Below are 18056 nucleotides of genomic sequence, written 5' to 3'. Positions count from 1 at the left end.
AAACTGAGTTCCCTGATTCCGCTGGCAAGAGATCCATATACACTCTCTAGCAGTTCATCTCCTAAAAGCCCTAAGTCACTTGGCTCATTTTCTCAAATACACAAATGTGACTACTGCTAACTACACTCTTAGAAAATCAAATGCAACAGCACTGTAATGTCACTGGCACAGAATCATCAATTGGTGGCCTAAGAAAAATGACTCAAAAGCTAAGATCTAGATCCAGAGCACTCAAGAGAAGATTCAGTGTAACTGTTCACTGATTCTGTTTGGCAAGATTTCATCAGCCACCAAAGAGAATCTGTGAAAACTCTTCTATCACAGTGAAGGCTGCGGTTGCTGGTAACCCTTCTACCGACAACCTGCTTGTCCAACACAGAGCTGCGTATCACCGCGCCTGGACTACTGCCTAACGTCTGCTCTATCTGGCAAGTTAACTTAGGTTTTCAGCCATTTTTTTCAGCCAAAAAAAAAATTCTTTTTGGAAAATCCTCTTGTTTTCTGTCTAATGTGATCCATTATAAACCAATTTTAAATTGTTCTGACGTTTAGCTAAGCCCTTTGGAGCTGTTACCCAGATTGTATTTTCAAGCCCAGTTAATTGTTTTCTACACATGGAAATACTATCACAGACTTCTATGAAACGCTCATTAGGATGTAATCCATATAAGAGCCGCTTCGTGCTCAAAAAACACCAATGAAAAAGCGTCATCTATTTACTCAGAAAGAGGAATGCAGCTTTCCTTTGCGAGTTTCAGTGACTTAAGAAAAATGTCACCAGCTTAAAATATTTTGTGTTAATTAAATGCTACTCACATAGACAGGATGGAGGTCAACGCCATACATCTCCAGGGATTTGGCAGTCCTTAAGTAGTTTAGCTCAGCTTCAGAAGGAGCCTGACCCCTACACCCAGAACAAAGACAAAGAGCCTTACTTTACAAATAGCAATTGTGCTTTTGGAGAATGTAAACTATCTTCATTACCTTTGGTGGACAATAAATAATCCTTTGTACTAAAGCAAAACTCAGTCTCTGTATTTCAAGAAAGCCTTTCTCTTCTGGTTGACAAAATTCTGTACTCCAAAGTGATGCTTACATTAAGTTCATTTCAGTTACCAAATCTAATCTTGCTCATTATATGCTCTCCTGAGTGCCCTAGCACATACTAAAAACTTTCAGTTTCAAAACCTTCAAAGAGGTTACTGAGGACATAAGCATACAAATTAAAAAGCATACACTCTGTAAAGAGTCAAATGTCTCCATGCACCAGTAGCTCTGCATCGGAAGCAAATGCAGCTAGCACAGGGGCAGAAACAAGGCCTCCGACACCGAATCGGCATCACAGCAATAGCTCCAAAGCACAGGTGCAGTTCAGAAATAAAGAATTTGTATATAGAATATGTATATATCATATAGAATTTGTAAAAGTGCCTTTTATTTTCTTAATACTACCGAAATCTTCACTGGGCATAATATATAGAAAAGAGTATTCATTCCTAATGATGGGGCACATCTTCCAGAAATGAATTGAGGGACAGGGCGGATTTGAATGATTAACAAAAGGAGTTGTAAGTGTCTATAAATGAAGAAATCCTGCTCCAAGGCATTCCCTTGTTTTAGTCATGGCACACTGAAAAGCTCACACTACAGCCTTCTTGTAACATTCATGAAGAATACTCATCACAAATTAGACACAAGAAAGTCACCAACCTTTGTTAACACTTTCTTCTTAGGGAAAGCATGCTCACACTGACTACACTATCACACAAAACATAAGAGGGCCCCTTCCGAAAGCTCCAGAGTAATTTCAAAATCCAGCTGGAATTAGTATTCTCAGAATGTGCCAAGCATGCTGCCCTTCATGATATTATAACCAGCAGCCTCTTAGCATCCACTTCAGCAAAACCTTAAAATGAAGGAGTCTATAATCAGGCTGGAGAGCATCCCACTGCATGCTAATACAAGACGGAGAGCCTGGTTTCTCTGATTGCGATGCAGCAGTCGACTTCTGCATCTCCTCACTCACACAGATCCTTCAGGCAAACATTTCTGTCTAGCAGATTAAGTCTACATTTTTCCCCTTAAATATAACAGATCTGAAGTCAAGTATATTCAAGGGGGAATGCTACATAAGAAGCAAGAAAGCAAAGTTAGTCAGGAGAGAGGATTTAACTGAAATAACTATAATTAAATTATAACTTCAAGGTTCCAGGCTATTAGTTGAAAATCCTACTAGGAGGGCACGTCTGCTCGCAGAAGTGCGTGCGGGGATAACATAATGCTCTCCAAGACTCCACACCAGTGTCGCTGTGATTTCCAGATTGGCTGCTGCAGCCTACATTGACTTTGACTCTAATTGTGAAGAATCTACATACTTAACACAGAGCAAATCTAAAACACATTAAGGCATTTATGGTTATTTTAAATAGCTAAAAATAAAATGCATAGTTTTAATTTTTTTTCAATGGACACAAGGGAATGAAAAAAAATTGTAAAACAGTATGTACAGACTGCTCCCATTTATATAAAATCATAGTGCATCTATGTACTAGCTATACAAAACAAATTTTCTCAGGGGAAAAATGTATGCACAGAAAGGTCAGAGAGGTCATTATCCAAAAATATGGTGGTTTTAAGTTATTTCTCCTTTATAGTTTTTTCAAATTGCTGGAGTTTTCAAAGAGCATTTTAGTGTTATGTTCAGTAAACAACTACAGAAGAAAAAAGCTGGAATATTTAAGACACAGGTGAAGAACTGACTGTTCTAGAAACTTTCTTGGTTTTCAAGAGCCTAAAATGATAACTGATGATGCCACGGAAGGCATGCCTCCTACATTAGTGTTTTATGGATCCTTTCTATGGCTTCTTCAAGTTCTTCCTTCTGATCAGGAACAAACCGGTACTCTGACACGTATCCCGCAGTGTGCTTATATGGGTCATAATCTCCGAGTTCCGCTGAGCAAAAGAAAAGAAATTGCAATTTTATTCTATTTTAAGAAAGTATTTTGAAATACAGGACCAAATATCCCTATCATGTCTGAACATTTTTCAAGTGTTTTATTAATACATTTCTACAATTCCTGAATAATTGTACTACTGCAACTCTGAATATATAAGGAAGGTATAAATAAAAAATCTTCATTTAAAATGAAAATCTCTTATTTCAGCTTTCCCAAAGACTCTGTCACCACTTTGATTTCAATCATTCTTAGTTTACATGAAATAAAAGGCTGTAAACAGAAGTTAGGGTACATTCCGCCACAGCAGCCACTGAAGAGCAGTAGCCATGGCCCTCCGCTAGCCCATGGCCATGGGCCTCAACAAGGGCCACAAGGTGACTAAGAAGGTGAGCAAACTGAGGCCCAACCGCCATCGTGGATGCCTCACCAAACACACCAAATTCATGCGGAACATGATCCGGGAGGTGTGTGGCTTCTCCCCCTAAAAGCAGCGCACCATGGAGCTGCTCAAGGTCTCCAAGGACAAATGTGCCCTAAAGTTCATCAAGAAAAGGGTGGGGATGCACATCCGTGCCAAGAGGAAGCATGAGGAGCTGAGCAACGTGCTGGCTGCCATGAGGAAGGCAGCTGCCAAGGACTGAGTCCCTCTGGAATAAAGCTTTGCAGGAAAAAAAAAAGAAGAAGAAAAAGAAATGTTGAAGTTGACCCCAATAAATCCTCTTTGACAATGACACTGAGAGAGTATGTGATTCTGAACATCGATGACCCCAAAAACGGTCATGGGAACAACTCAATTCTGATTATAGTTTACAAAGGAAACAGTATCTGCTTATATTCTACAAAGCAAACAAAATGAAACCAGAAAACTCACTATATTACTCCTATAAAATCATTGTCCCTATATTTAATCTACCTTTCAACCCTTAACCCAGAACATACACTCGACATTTTCCTAGGAGATATCTATATCTATATCTAAATCTATACCTATCTATCTATATATGTACAGGTGTCCCAAGGGCAAGGACCATGCTGTCTCATTTCCCTCAAACCTAGTGTTATTTGTAAAAGGTCTTCAATTATATTAGTAGAAATAATCTTAGCCCGAGTCTCCAAAAAGGCAGAACTACCCTGAGCCACCCCACACTGCTGCCAGATTGATGCAAAGAGCTGCTGCCGTGCCCGGTGCAACCAACGCGAGCCGACCTGAGCTCGGTGCTGGCTCTGGACCTCGTGGAATCTTCACAGCAGCTGCCCAGAAGCAACGTGATCTCTGAGACATAATCACTTGGCCAGCAGGGGCAGCGGGGGGTAGAATCGCTGAACTCCAGGGAAGAGATTTTTAGAACCTTCACCTACTTGAGAATCAATGCAACTAAAAGTCCACACAACCTACTCCAAGAGAAACATAACAGGCTCCATTTTTACTTCTATTAGCACACTCGTTAAATGTAAATTGTGACACAATTCGTTTTTTTTCTCCTTACAAAATGTCACTTGATAAAAGAGTTTAAAATATAAACTTGCACAGAAAAGAGAATTCTGAGCCCTTCTGCGCAAAGACACTTGAGCGGAACCTACACTGGACGGCGTATGCTCCCAGCTGAGCAGCAGTGTTGGCCGAGCAGGGCAGCCGGCCCTGAAGGACGTCTTGCTTCACCTGCAAGAAAAACTGATATCTAAAAGAGAAATGGAGAAGAGAGATTAACGATCTCTTACACTACTCCAACTGGAACTTTCAGGCCCTGATCAGCAAGGCCAACACTAAAGACCAGGGGTGGAAACAAAGCCACATTCCACCCTCCTGTGAGGGGCTGGTGGCTGCAGAGTCCAGCCTCCCTCAGGGTCCAGCCTCCCTCAGCAGGCAGCCTGGCTTGCTTCCCAGCTCTGCTATTCACTACCAGCCATGGTGGGCAGCTGCTCATCCCAACAGCTACTCTCATCACATGTAAGAGTGGGACAGTGACAGTACCCACCTCACAGGGAGACGTCACCGCTGGATAAAAAGCACTGACCATTTTCATTGGTGCCTCTGCTCTTACTGGGAGGAACAAATCACAAGGACCCCGCCTATAGCACAGGTGTTATCTACAAGGCCCAAAATTATGTGTACAGACAAAGAAGTTATTGTAGTATAATTCTGTCAATCCCCCTACTTATTAAGACCCTGCTCATTATCTGCAGTCTTGCTCATTCCATGCTGCCAAAAGAAAATCTGTTGTAATTACAGTACCAAGAACTGCTCTAAACATTGTAAATAGTATAACTCATCCTAAGGACTTGATGTACAACCACTCAGGCAAAACTTATAAAATGAGGTTGGTGCTATACCTCAGCTCTGCAGACAAAGAAACATGTAGGCCTAAAGGACTAAAGTAAGTTGGCCAAGATCTAGCAAGGAGCTGAACGACAGTTCCAGAACTGGAATCCAAGCAGAAGGCTGTGCAACTCTGAATAGCTTTACAATTTTTCTTTTTCAGTCCTTCTGCCAGTGGGCTGAGAGGGGAGGAAGGGGTGAGCCGACACACTGAGTCATGGGCCTGACACTCTCACCCATTGTTCATACTCATGCCCGTGCACACTCACGTTCACACATTTTGGGCGTTTTGTGATTTCACTCCCTTTTGCAGGGTGATTCTTGATGCCTTTGGGAGGGTGGAGAAAAGCTAGAAGTGAATTATAAACATCTGCTGTGGTAAGTATTACTTTTCCAACTGCCCACAACCCAAGTCCTTGCTGAAAGAATCTAGATTAGATGGTACACCGGTTAACTGTCAAAAGACTCATACTCTTTGATTACAATGACAGGCTTTAGTGAAAACCTGCTTGATGCCCTGTTTCCCCACTGCCCATCTCAGGAAATGGCACCGCAGTACAATTTCTCAAACATCTGTGACAGGGAAACCTGGGGTGTTCTCTGCCACCCTCCATCCCCAACACACGTGTTCTGAAAGCAGTGCACTCCTCGCCAACCCCTAGCTTGGGTCACTGTCCTTCAGATTTCTAAGGCCTATCGGCCAGGCTGCCATCAGCCATACTCCTCCCTTCCAGTCTTCCTAGGAGGTAAACGTGACTCCAGGGGTAAATAGGATGGTGTCATGTTTTGATTAAAAATATTTTTAAAAACTCCCCTGGGCCTTCAGAATAAAGCTGAAGGTAGCTTTAAGATAGCTGGTAAGATCTCTGCTTACTTCATCATGTAAATCTCGTGCCACAGACCGGGTCACCTCCATGCCCTCCCTCCCTAATTTGTACTCCTTTTTCTAACCCTACTTAACACTTTCTATTCCCTGACTGCTCACCCAATATATCAAATACACTTTTTTTATTTTGTTTTGTTTTTGGTGCTGAGAACCAAACCCAGGACTTCCAGCTTGCCAGGCATGCATTCTACCACTGAGCCAAATCTCCAGCCCTGTCAAATCCACTTTTCAACAACAGTTTGTGCTCCTCTTAGGTGGACAAACAAGTGTAAGATGGTATTAGAATTTAAGAACAAAACTTTATAAACCAGAGACATTGGCTAAAATTACCTCTACTTGCTGAAAATTTATGTTTGCTACACCCTCCGTCTCTTTAGAACATTTAATTGTCCTGTCCTTAAGTTCACGTTCTTAAGAACTGAGTCACACTTGCTATTCATCTTCCTCTATTAAGACTTTGATAACATTTGACTAGATAATTAAAACCCCAGCAAAGCACAAACACAGAAAGACCTAATCCCACAGGTACTTGCCCTGAGGATAAAGGGGAAGAGAAAGGAGAGAGAAAAACACACCTATAACACACCAGATACCAAGTACCCATACCCAGGTCCCATTGGCATATCTGGGGCGCCGCGCATACTAGTGCTCATTAAATAGGTGGTCTGACTGATGGGTGTACAGCTGCAAGTGTCTGCAATATTTGAGGAATACAAGGAGAAAAAAGGATATTTCTTCTAACTTTCCTGAGCAGTTGGTCTTTTAAAGTTACCAGAGAGCCTTAAGAAACTGAAAAATGCAAGCACAATGGTTTTAATTAAGAATATGATTATTTGTGCTACTCTATTTGATTTCCTATAAGACAAACTTATAGGAAGAAAGACAGCTCACAATTGCTCTGGGTTTTTTTTTGTTTTGTTTTTTGTTTTTTTTTTTGTTTTTTTTTTTTTCCCCAGACAGGATCTTGCTGCACAGTCCAGGCTAGCCTGAAACTCATCACTATCCTGTCGTCTTACCTTCTCAAGCTATGGATAATGTATTTTGTCTATTTTATGGACAACCTAGATTGAAAGTTGCTGGGTCTTTTTATGTCATTCTGAGTAAAGCTATGAACAGCTGCATCTGTGTCTCTCATTTTAATTAGGGCGAACCTATACCCAATTTACCTAGGACAGTTCCGTCTAGTTTAAGCCTGTTAGAGAGGTGAGATTATAAGTAACTCTGCTCATCATTCTTTAAAATGTCAGCATTTGGACAATTAATTACACTGTGACCCTGGTTATATTGCTAAATCAAGGAGATCTGCTTAATAAAACAGTTTCCAGAACACATTATGGTGGAAAGAAGAGGCTTCATAGAGCAGTATTTGCTTCCTTTCTTGGGGAGATTCAAATACTGAGGCACACACACTGTCTCCCAAACTAGTTCATGAGAATGGAGAGGCCCGTGATCTTCCACCCTTTCCAATTTAAACCAGTACTACAATCAGCACAACACAAATGGCAGACTTGAAACACTGCCCTCATGGTTTTCTATTTATCTGGTATTTGTTAAAAGAAGCTGAACTGAAAACAAGGATGAACATGTTGTTCAGGGCCCTTAGCCTTACACAGCCCTTTAAAGTTTACAGATCTCTTCTGTGTTCCTACTGGCATGTGGCCCTCACCTGTGCTCTGAGGTAGATAAGGACTTCTTCCTTCACTGAAAGGAGGTGACGATGCCTCAGGAAGTACATATATGATGGATGTCACTTAGCTAGTAAAGAAGCTAGATCAAGCTATCTTCACACAGGAGAAATTATGGTTTACAAAATGAATGACAGTTGTGATGAGTGGACTTGCTATCACTCTCCAACAGAAAGTTATAACATGTTACAAAAACTAAAAACGTCAAATACAGAACCTCTTTTCAGAAACTGAAAAAAGGTCATTGATAAGACATTTGAAAGTCACATTTTCTTTTACAGAAAAAGTTGTTAGATGCATACAAGTTCAACAAAATGCCAGTGGCATTGCAGGTAGGGAGATCAGCAGGGAGGTGTCAGATTCTCTCTTCTTGAGCAAGGAAACTGGACCGCTTCCTGACCAGGGAACACAGTGATCTGCAGAGTTCAGGAATGGAAAAGAGTTCGAGAGTGCAAGAGTGAGTGAGTGAGTGAGTGCAGGCTGGACAGGAAAATTCGGAAATGTAGGCTGGAGGGCAGCACCATGATGAGTCACAGTTAAATGAACACCTGTACCCGGAAAGTTCTGACTTAAACCTCAAGACCTATCTCAGGTTCCATATTGGTCTTTTCCCAATAATTTGCAAAATATAAAATGTTTGTATTTTCATAAATATATTTTTTAAATAAATCAATTCTTTCTAGCACCAGCAGTCTTTATTGGTTGCCAAGGTCACATGAAGGAGAATTCAATAAATCCAGCTCCCAGGCCGGCATCCGTGGACCTCCTTGACACAGCACTCCTAAAGCTATTTTATATTTTAAATGTTTTATATATTTCCATTTTTGCCATTTATTTCCATTTTATATACTTTATATTTGTATATAAGAATTTTTGTGATTTATTTCAATCTTATTATTTATTTCTATTTTCACTGTACTTACTATCTATGAAACACAGAGTTTGCACTTTATGGTAGGCACTTTGGGTTTGTTATTTTATATAAGCCTCCAGGCATCTTTTTGAAGACATGCTATAATTCCATTATGTACAGGAGAAAACTGGCATCTTTAAAAGGTTATATTATCTTCTCACAATTACCTAGCTACAGAGTGACAGATCAAGGATACAAAGTTCATTTGCTTGATTCTAAAACCTGCTGCCTTAGCTGACATGTGTTAAAGACACTGGACCAGCTCAGGACACAGAGTGGTGTAAATAACACAATACATGGAAGGATATAAAAACATCTGAATTAGAACTGAAAAGAAATTTCACAGATCTCATGAGGACATAAATTAAAGGACTAATGATGAAAGGTAATAGATTTATTCTGAATAGAACTAGAAAGAAAACCTAGTAGTAATAATAAAAGTTTCAAGCATTACTCATTTCCAATTGAATGTCTTACTGTTTTTCAAGGCTATAAAATTTTGTCCACAAAAAACGTTTAAAAAGTAACTGCCTGATATGTCAAAGGTAGGGGTTAGCATCTATGATATCAGAATCCTTCAGCTTCATTTATTTCAGAAAATATTTTTTTTCTGAAATAGGGCAGGGACTCAAGAGTAACTACGATCCTATATTAGTTCTTATAATCTGAACCTATCTTCCTGGGTATCTCATTAATGTCTCTCTTTTTTTCCTTAGGTACCACATCCTTTTGGAATGCTGTATCTGAAATGATCATACACGCACATGAGAAGCTTCACTGCAGCATTATTTATAACTAAATTTTTAAAAGACAAAAGAAAAGGAAACAACCTGGATAGCCATCCACCAGGGCATAGGTAAGTAATATTATGTAAGAGTGAAAAGAATGAGTTAGATAGTAAAAGAAGTTCCTACATGATATCTTTTTTTAAAAAAATCTATATACATACAAGCAAGTTCACTGTATATATTTCATGTCAAAAAATTACAAATAAAAGTCAATACAGAATAAGCTTGAATAATTCTCTAAACAACTGAATTAAACATTTAACTTGAAAATGTTGGTCTAAGTATACTTTTACCAGCATATATTGGAGAATCTTCCTTTCCCACTTTTAGTTTTTGTCAAAATAATCTCATGCAACTGACTTGCTTTTCAAAATCCATATGGTTGGCCATTCAAATTAATGAATTTATGGAAATCAATTTCTTTATTTTTCATCACTAGTAGCAACTGATACCACATTAAATGCACATTTAACTAACCTCAGTTCAGCTACAGACTTTAGACCAAAAATATATGATAAATCATGGTCAACATTTATAAGCCAACTACGTGATCTGGTTCTTAATGGACCACTACATGCAAATCCATTTATTTTGTTAACAAGTCATTAGTACATTCTATAGGGAAATTTCTGTTCAATATTAATATGTGGTGAACAGAGATAAAGTAATGCATTAAGAAACACTTTGTCCTCCCTTTTCAAAACTAATTCAAATATTTTTTAAACCTAACCCTATTTAAAATATAATTCCATGCTATATTTGGCAGGACAAAAACAGAATGAAATAGAAAGTATTAACATTTGCCCAGCACTTAACAATGAGTCAAACACAACTGCAAAAGCTTGAAATATATTATTCCAGCTAAGGCTTAAAAGAACTTTGTGAGACAGGGATCTCTTCAATTTTTTTTTTTTTTTCAGTACTGAGGATTGAACTCAGGACCTTGCACTTGCCAGGCAAGCGCTTATTCTACTGAGCTATCTCCTTGGCCCAACCTCTTGAATTTTACAACTGAGGAAAGTGAGGCACAGAGAGGTTACCGAAAACCTCAACATAATGGACTGTATTTCAACAAACTAATTTTAACAAACTATTCCTTTCTAATTCTCTCATGATTTAAGGATATCAAAGTACCATTTGCATTCAGTCTACCCCATGAAATTCTATGGTAAATACCACAAGTCTCTGACATACCCTGCCCACCCCAATGGCCCTTCTCCCAAAGAGGCATACACTGAGAAAATCTCAATGGGCATCCTGTTTTCCAAAGCGCTCATTAACAATGTGATGATAAAAGGTGTTAGTGCAGAGATCTATAAGTTTCTGAAAAAACGAGGCCTCTCCTTCAGCCTTGGATGCAAAAGGTCTGATCAGCCTGCTCTCCTCTCACTCTTCTGTGTGCAAGCTAAAAGAAAGTCTAAGAAGAACAGCAAAAGGGTAGAATAGAAACAAAACCACGGGTTAACTTACTTATCAAAGATACCATCTCAAAGTAATGCATTCGGCTTTATTTGAGCCCATGATAAAGTTTCACTGAAAAACTGATTGCTTATTTAGGGAAAATGCTTTTGCTTTTGCTGCCACATGCAGCTGGTTCACTGATCATGAAATAGTTCCAGCACAATACCACTGTCTGCTCTTTAAAGTCACTTTCAAATGTTGGCATGAACTATTCTTCCCACCTAATCAATATCAATTAGCTATTTTGCCTTAAGTGAAATAAAATATTTGGTGACAAAAGTGAATTCATTAAAACACTGGACTTTCATCACCCTTCTTAGAACTAAAGGTAATTATCTTTTCATTTTCTGGAGAGATGAAATATCTGAATAGCTTATATTTTACCTACAAGTAATTAAAAGGAAATAAATGGGTCTTCAAATTTGTATTTACATATGCAAACTGGGCTTTAGGTAACTCAAGTGACTTTATATATAAATACACAAAAGCAGAATGCATGCTTAATAGTAATGATACAGACTAGCCCATCAGAACAGATATAAAAACTACCATCCTGTCCCCCAGGCTCATGCCATCCTTCAAGCGCATCTATCTTTTTTTTTTTTTTTTTTTTTTTGGTACCAGGGATCAAACTTGGGACTTTGTGCTTGCTAGGCAGGCGCTTATGCCACTGAGCTATCTCCCCAGCCCTCAAGCACATCTATCATCAGATTCCAATCTGCCTCATGCAATGCTAGTATAAATTTAATCCTCACAGGAGATAGGTGCACACACACACACACACACATCTGAATGGTTGACATCAATTTTAGTTTGTTTTCAAAAAAGCATTTTACACATACCATACATGTATCTATTTAAAAAGTCAACACTGTACCTGGTTATTTCTTCTTTCAGTTTACATGGATCTTCAGCATAGAATTTAATACCAAAATACAGAGTATATGGAGGTCCAGCTAAAATAAGAAATAGGAATTAACTAAATTTTACATTATATTCAAGGTAGTATCAGATTAAAAATATTAAGAATTACAGTAAGAACTTCACAAGACACAAGAAAACAAAATGGAAAAAACAGCGCTTGAAACCACTGACAGTAAAATTTCAACAACATGTGAATGCATGTGTGTGCAAATTTATATGTATGTACAAATTAACAGAAAATTAACAAGGCCTAGCACACTACAATGCTACTGGATCTTGTCTGGTTAATGAAGCTATGCATAATTTTAAGAATTTATATTTTTGTCATTACAATACATGATACTTTTTTCATAAAGAGTGTCAATTAACAAAATTAATGATTTTATAAACCATCCACCTACCACTTCAACTATCAAATAAAAAAGTACATCTCTGCAAAAAGCTAGAAGGAAATTCTCAGCAGCAGGTGGAAATCTTAGCCAACCACAACCATAGGACATATGCTATTTAAACAGAAGACTGCTAGGTGCTGAAGGGGAAAAGATCATCGATCTATAATCCAAAGTACAAGAAATATGATTCCTTTGGTGAAAAAAAAATCAGCTAATCTATGTTTTTTTTTCCTAGAAGAATAACATAGAAATTACAAGGAGCAGCAATATTTGGAATGTTCCTATCATATGTATCTTCTTAAAAAAAATCATTAGTGAGGCTATGTGATAGGATTAAGGCCAATTATTTGTTTCATTCTTTACCTTTTCTGAATATAAAACTGAATTCTTATATGTGGAAGAAGAAATTTCTCATCTCATTATACTACACACAGAAAAATTAAGTCTGCAGATAACAAAAGCAAAACAAAACCAAAATCAGAAACAAAGCCTGGAGTTGTCCACACGTGGGCAAATATGAAAAGCATTCATATTGTGCAGGAGGATAAAAGTCCCTTTCAGGGGAACTATATTATATTACTCTTCACTAGAAACAGTTCCATTCCAAGGGGTGTGAATCTGCTGTGCATTATTTTCAAAAAAACTGAATACTTCCAAGTCAGGCACTAACTACATCTGTTACACTTCTTTTGAAACAGACTTTTTAGGTGGTACACCAAATGGCAGTTATATCTGCAATTTGGGGGGCTGGGTATCAGGAATCAAACTCAGGACCTCATGCTTCGAAGGCAGGCACTATGCTGCAAAGCTGTATCTCCAGCCCTCAATTCCTATTTTTAACCGAGCAATAAAGTTATAAATTTAGAAAGTGGGGAAATGAAATAAAGCAATAAAGATAATAATGCAGTTATGCAAACTATGTCATAATTATTACTTATACATGCTTATGTTTATAATATCCCAATGCTTGATTTCCAGCATATGAATGATAAAATCAAGACCAGGACCATCCTTCTCCCTCATCTAGCACTTCTTATACTACAGCTTTTAAAAAGCAAACACTTTAAAACTTTGCTCTAATTTATTTTCATTAGAACAGATTCTATCTGTTTGATTTTTATGTTTCCTTAACCATTGTGTTTGTATCCCTGAATGAAGATGTCAGGCAGGGAAGACTATCAAATATTTAGAAGAGCCAAGAAGTCCTCGCTGCTGATCTGACTGTCAGTCAAGCTCTGTTCCTGAGCAGATGGGTCTGCCTGTGCCCGCCGGCAGTGAAGTGGGCACCTGGGGTGGAGGGCACACAGATGCTATGGAGACTCTCTGCAAAGGAAAGAGGCCTTCTCCAGACCCCAAAGCTTCTTCTATTCTCTGGAACATGACAGATCACACTCTATTTACCAAGCACAGCCCTGTCAACTGTGTTTAGTGATGAACAGTTAAGTAGAAGTTTGAAAAACACTCAATTTGAGCTGATTTTCTTTCAGGACTCTTGACCCAATTTAGCCATTTCCCATTCACATACAAGGGGGCTTGTGTCCTAAATACAAGGCATCATTCCCATCTGATTGCACCTGATAAGGTACAAAAATGTTACATGAGCATCTGAGTCCCACAACAACCTGGTAGCAGAAGCAAGCCAAGTAGGGCTCCAAGAAGCTAAGCAATCTACTAAAACCTCCGAGATGAAAATCAAGTTTGCCAATACCTAGTGCTGTGTCCTTTGGCCACTAATTTATACAGCTTCCTCACAGGGAGAAGCAAAACTCTAAGGCCTTTGGAGTGAACACATGCTCTCCTGTCACTGTTTAGTAGACAGACCAAAGGCTACTGAAGTTATCATTTTCCGGCAAGAATAAGATTACCCACATATTTTTTGGCTTCCTATTTCAAGACTAAACATAAAAATCAGTGGTGATGAAGAAAAAACTCAGATTATTATCTTAACCCACAGACTCAACATCTAAGAAACTTTGTGTGAAGTGAAGCTAAGATTATTTAACTTTAGAAAAGGAAAAAAAGCGGGCTGGAGAGATAGCTTGGCAGTCTAAGAGCCTGCCAGGCAAGCACAAGGACCTGGGTTCAATCTTGGTACCACATGCCATGAACATGCCCAAAATCTCAGTGTTGGAGAGCTGAGACAAGAGGATCACTACGAATCTGAGCTGTGTAGCTGGACCCTGTACCAAATAAATCAATAAAAGATTTTTTTGAAATTTAGAGAAAAGAAAGAAGCCAGAAACTGGGACTCTCCTAATCTACTTTTGGTGAAGACTAGTTGTGGGCCTCTAAGGATAATAAGGAATTTTCAATTGGCTTAGGGATGGATACTTCAAAACTATGAGAACCCTTGGGGTCAACGCATGTTCTGCAATTTTAGATATTCCTTCTGAGTTCTCTACTGGTGATTTGATCCCATTTTTCTTCACCTATTATCAAATTACATGAGATAAAATATGTGTTCTTCAATGACATATTTCTTCAATTGCAATTATATTTTATTCTTAATGTCCATTTGTCATAACATTACATTTTTAGGACCAAAAATTGATTTCCTTTTATAATGATATTTAAGTAGAATATTTTATATGATATCGACACTTCGTGTTCAGAAAGACAACACACCTTCAGAGAACTTACATGTTTCTTCATCGTCTCAACTGAAATTTCAACTCTTTTCTTATAACAGAAACCTGTGAGTTTATTTTTAAATAATCATTTCTGAAATTTTTCCCATTTTCCAACTGGTTTTTCCATTTGTTCAACTGGGCCCAAGGTGTAACTTGTGAGCTCCAGGGGTCTCCACCATAGTGGTGGAGAAGCAGAGAAGCAAAGTGATGCTGAGGTCAAAGAAACAGCACTCAAGTGCAGCGCAGCCGCGGTGGCTGCCCTCCCATTCTGGTGGCCCCAGTGCTCCTACCCTTGGACACAAAGCACCACACAACCCTGGCGGCCACACACGGCAAGTACACAGGTGAGATACGAGATCCAGAACTCACTAAGTGCTGTTTGAATAATTCACACCAATCTGCATAACTGCTTTAATGAGCAGAATTTCAGTTTGAAACGATGAGAAAGTTTTGGAGCTAGACACTGACGATGGTTGCATGACAACATGAATGAGTGCTTTGGAGAAGGTTCTGTTCCCCTCACCCCTAGTATTGGGGATTGAACTCTAGCACGGAGCAACATCTCCAGCCATTGTTTTTCCCTTTAATTCTGAATTTTAAGACAGAGTCTATGCTGAGTTGCCCAGGTGGGACTCAAACCTGCAATCCTCTTGCCTCAGCCTCCCTCAGTGCTGAGATTACAGGTAGGTACCACTGCACGTAGCTAACAACGTGAGCTTAATTCCACTGCATTGTAGATAAAAATCATTAAAACAGTAAATTTTATATTATGTATAATTTTACCACAACTTAAAAAACATTATCCTGTGTTTCTTTTGTCCCGGTACTAGGGCTTGAACCCAGGACTTAGTGCATGCTAGCTAGGCAAGTACTCAGTCACTAAGGTACATTCCCAACACAGCCAAAAAATTAAAGGACTATTTTCCTTTGTGTGGATATGTTTACAAGTACATTTTGATTATGGAAATTAAGATTAAGTAATACACAATTACACTGAGTGCCCTAGTAATATTCACATTGACAAAACAAAAAGCTAACCCCTAAAAATGGATGGCCTCCCTCTAGAGCTGTGGTATTTTGCAGGTCACAAGAGCATCCCTCAATTGCTGGACAGTCAACTGAGTGGTATGAATAATAAAACCAATGGCCAGGGAGATAGCTCAGTAGAATAAGTGCTTACCTGGCAAGCGGAAGTGCCTGAGTTCAATCCCCAGTTCCGCAAAAAAAAAATAAATAAATAAATAATAATAATAATAAAAACCACTCCACAACCTATCACCTCATTTTCAAATAAATGCCCCTTTGCCTTTTCTATATGTCCTTAAGGTCAAATTTTAGAGACAAACATAGAAAAAAATCACAGACAAAGTCAAGGGAAGGTACACCCCAGGACAAAGTCAACACAGTGTTAAGATCCACTCAGAGTCTACCTAAGACAGACACAGTGCCCTGCAGTGCGCACCAGTAGCCACTCGCAGGCCTCACCCCGGAGCACTGGTGCAAGCACTTCTCCAGGACTAAAGCCTGTATTTGCTCCCAAGTAAGCACGCCCTTAACAAAATGAAAATCAAATACCTACTGTTAATCAGCTCTTTGTGTTCGGCAAGGGTTTTTGCAGGATCCAGCCAATACTGTGTGAGGCAGAAAAGAGTAATTAGAGAAAATGGTTATTTTTCATCAGCCTTTACTTCAAGAATATTTTCAAAATGCTATTTAAATGACATTTAAATCCTTGACAGGTAAAACGTTTCACGTATCTTACATTTACATACACAGACATACATAGAAGCTTTCTGTGCTGGAATGTTAAGGAAAGAAAAAATAGTGTTGTTGGTATAAAGGAGAAGAAAAAGGAAACCGTTTCCTGGATCCTTGGCTGAGTCACCGTAATCATCACAAGGTCAGTCACATCCCGATGCTTACAAATGAGTTTCTTTTCTTACTACCTCTGCAACAGCAAGCAGCATTTGGAGACAGATGTTTTTACACTGATGGGCACTGATCAGAATCATACCCAGAATATCAGGCCTCGATCTCTGGTGATCTACGGCTCCTGTGAGACAAGCAAGCAGGAAGTACAAAGGCAGAATGGCTTGTCAAGTGGGAACTGGGTCTTACAACACCATCACAGTGACCAGCTATGCATGATGGTGACCAACCGTGTCTAAGAGACAGAAGCAACTGGAACTGCAACAGGGACTACTACCTGGGAAACTAAGAAAGTGAAGCATACTAGTTGGGGGAAACAGAAATGCTTCCTGTTACATCTCTGACAGAGAAAGAATAATACCGCAGGAGTCTTTCCAAACTTCCCATTACAATCATTTAAGAGCCACCTCTCCCCTTCTTTATCCCCAAACTCTTTGTTTCCAGTCCCACCCTGGGAAGGTAACCCTGCTAGGTGTTAGAAGGAAAGTAAATTATGTCAAACTATCTTCAGGGACGCAGGTGAGCACTGCGGCACAGGGGCTGGAGGCCCGAGTCCCGGGGCAACCCATCTGGGTCTCATTGAGTCATCCCTTGTCATCACCACACAACATGGGACAAGTGTCTGAACATCTCTGAACTTTCCTTACAGGATTTCTGCACAGATGAAATAAGTTAACTCAAGAAAGTCTATAGTTTAGCCCCTGGCTCACAATAAGTAGATGCAACACATGCTAGGGACAATCAGCATTAAGTTGTGAGGATCACTCTTGCTTACTGCTCTTAGTCAATCTAAGGTATTTGCCTAGTGACTCAAATTAATCTTTAATAAATAGTAGTTCCAGCAGGGAAGGGAGAATGCTAGTCCTGGGAAGAATCTTTCCTTTAAATCCCATCTTTTAAAAATAAAACCATTGGAGACGAACCGGGGCCCACGGATCCTGAATAGACCCAGAACGTAGGCCTGGTGAGTGGGTGAGACTGCCCTGGGCCCGCGGATCCTGAATAGACCCAGAGCACAGGCCTGGCATATGAGTGAGACCACCCAGGCCCCGCGGATCTTCATTCGACCCAGAGTGCAGGCCCAGCAAGGAACCCTTCAGCAGAACTCCCTGCAAAGAGGCTAGAGGCAAGACCCACCCAGCTGATTCAGGAGTAGAACATCTTGCCAGAG

At 39.4% G+C, this 18056-nt stretch overlaps 1 protein-coding gene across 2 annotated transcripts in view; it reads right to left on the bottom strand.

Moving 5' to 3' along the window:
• The window catches only part of Epb41l4a (erythrocyte membrane protein band 4.1 like 4A), a 251336-nt gene that overhangs the window by 96886 nt on the left and 136394 nt on the right, over nucleotides 1–18056 (bottom strand). For both annotated transcript variants that reach the window (XM_023703353.1, XM_004643270.2), the window contains exons 4-8: nucleotides 16536–16587; nucleotides 11888–11966; nucleotides 4542–4639; nucleotides 2835–2955; nucleotides 817–904 (exon numbers count right to left, since the gene is read on the bottom strand). In XM_023703353.1, coding sequence (XP_023559121.1) covers nucleotides 817–904; nucleotides 2835–2955; nucleotides 4542–4639; nucleotides 11888–11966; nucleotides 16536–16587 — 438 coding nt within the window. The remainder of the gene's footprint in view (nucleotides 1–816; nucleotides 905–2834; nucleotides 2956–4541; nucleotides 4640–11887; nucleotides 11967–16535; nucleotides 16588–18056) is intronic.

This window comes from Octodon degus, unplaced genomic scaffold (genome assembly GCF_000260255.1).
Source record: "Octodon degus isolate 3935 unplaced genomic scaffold, OctDeg1.0 scaffold00169, whole genome shotgun sequence".
Taxonomy (NCBI): domain Eukaryota; kingdom Metazoa; phylum Chordata; class Mammalia; order Rodentia; family Octodontidae; genus Octodon; species Octodon degus.
Note: the sequence above shows the minus strand (reverse complement) of the source record. Positions and strands in the feature narration are given on the sequence as shown.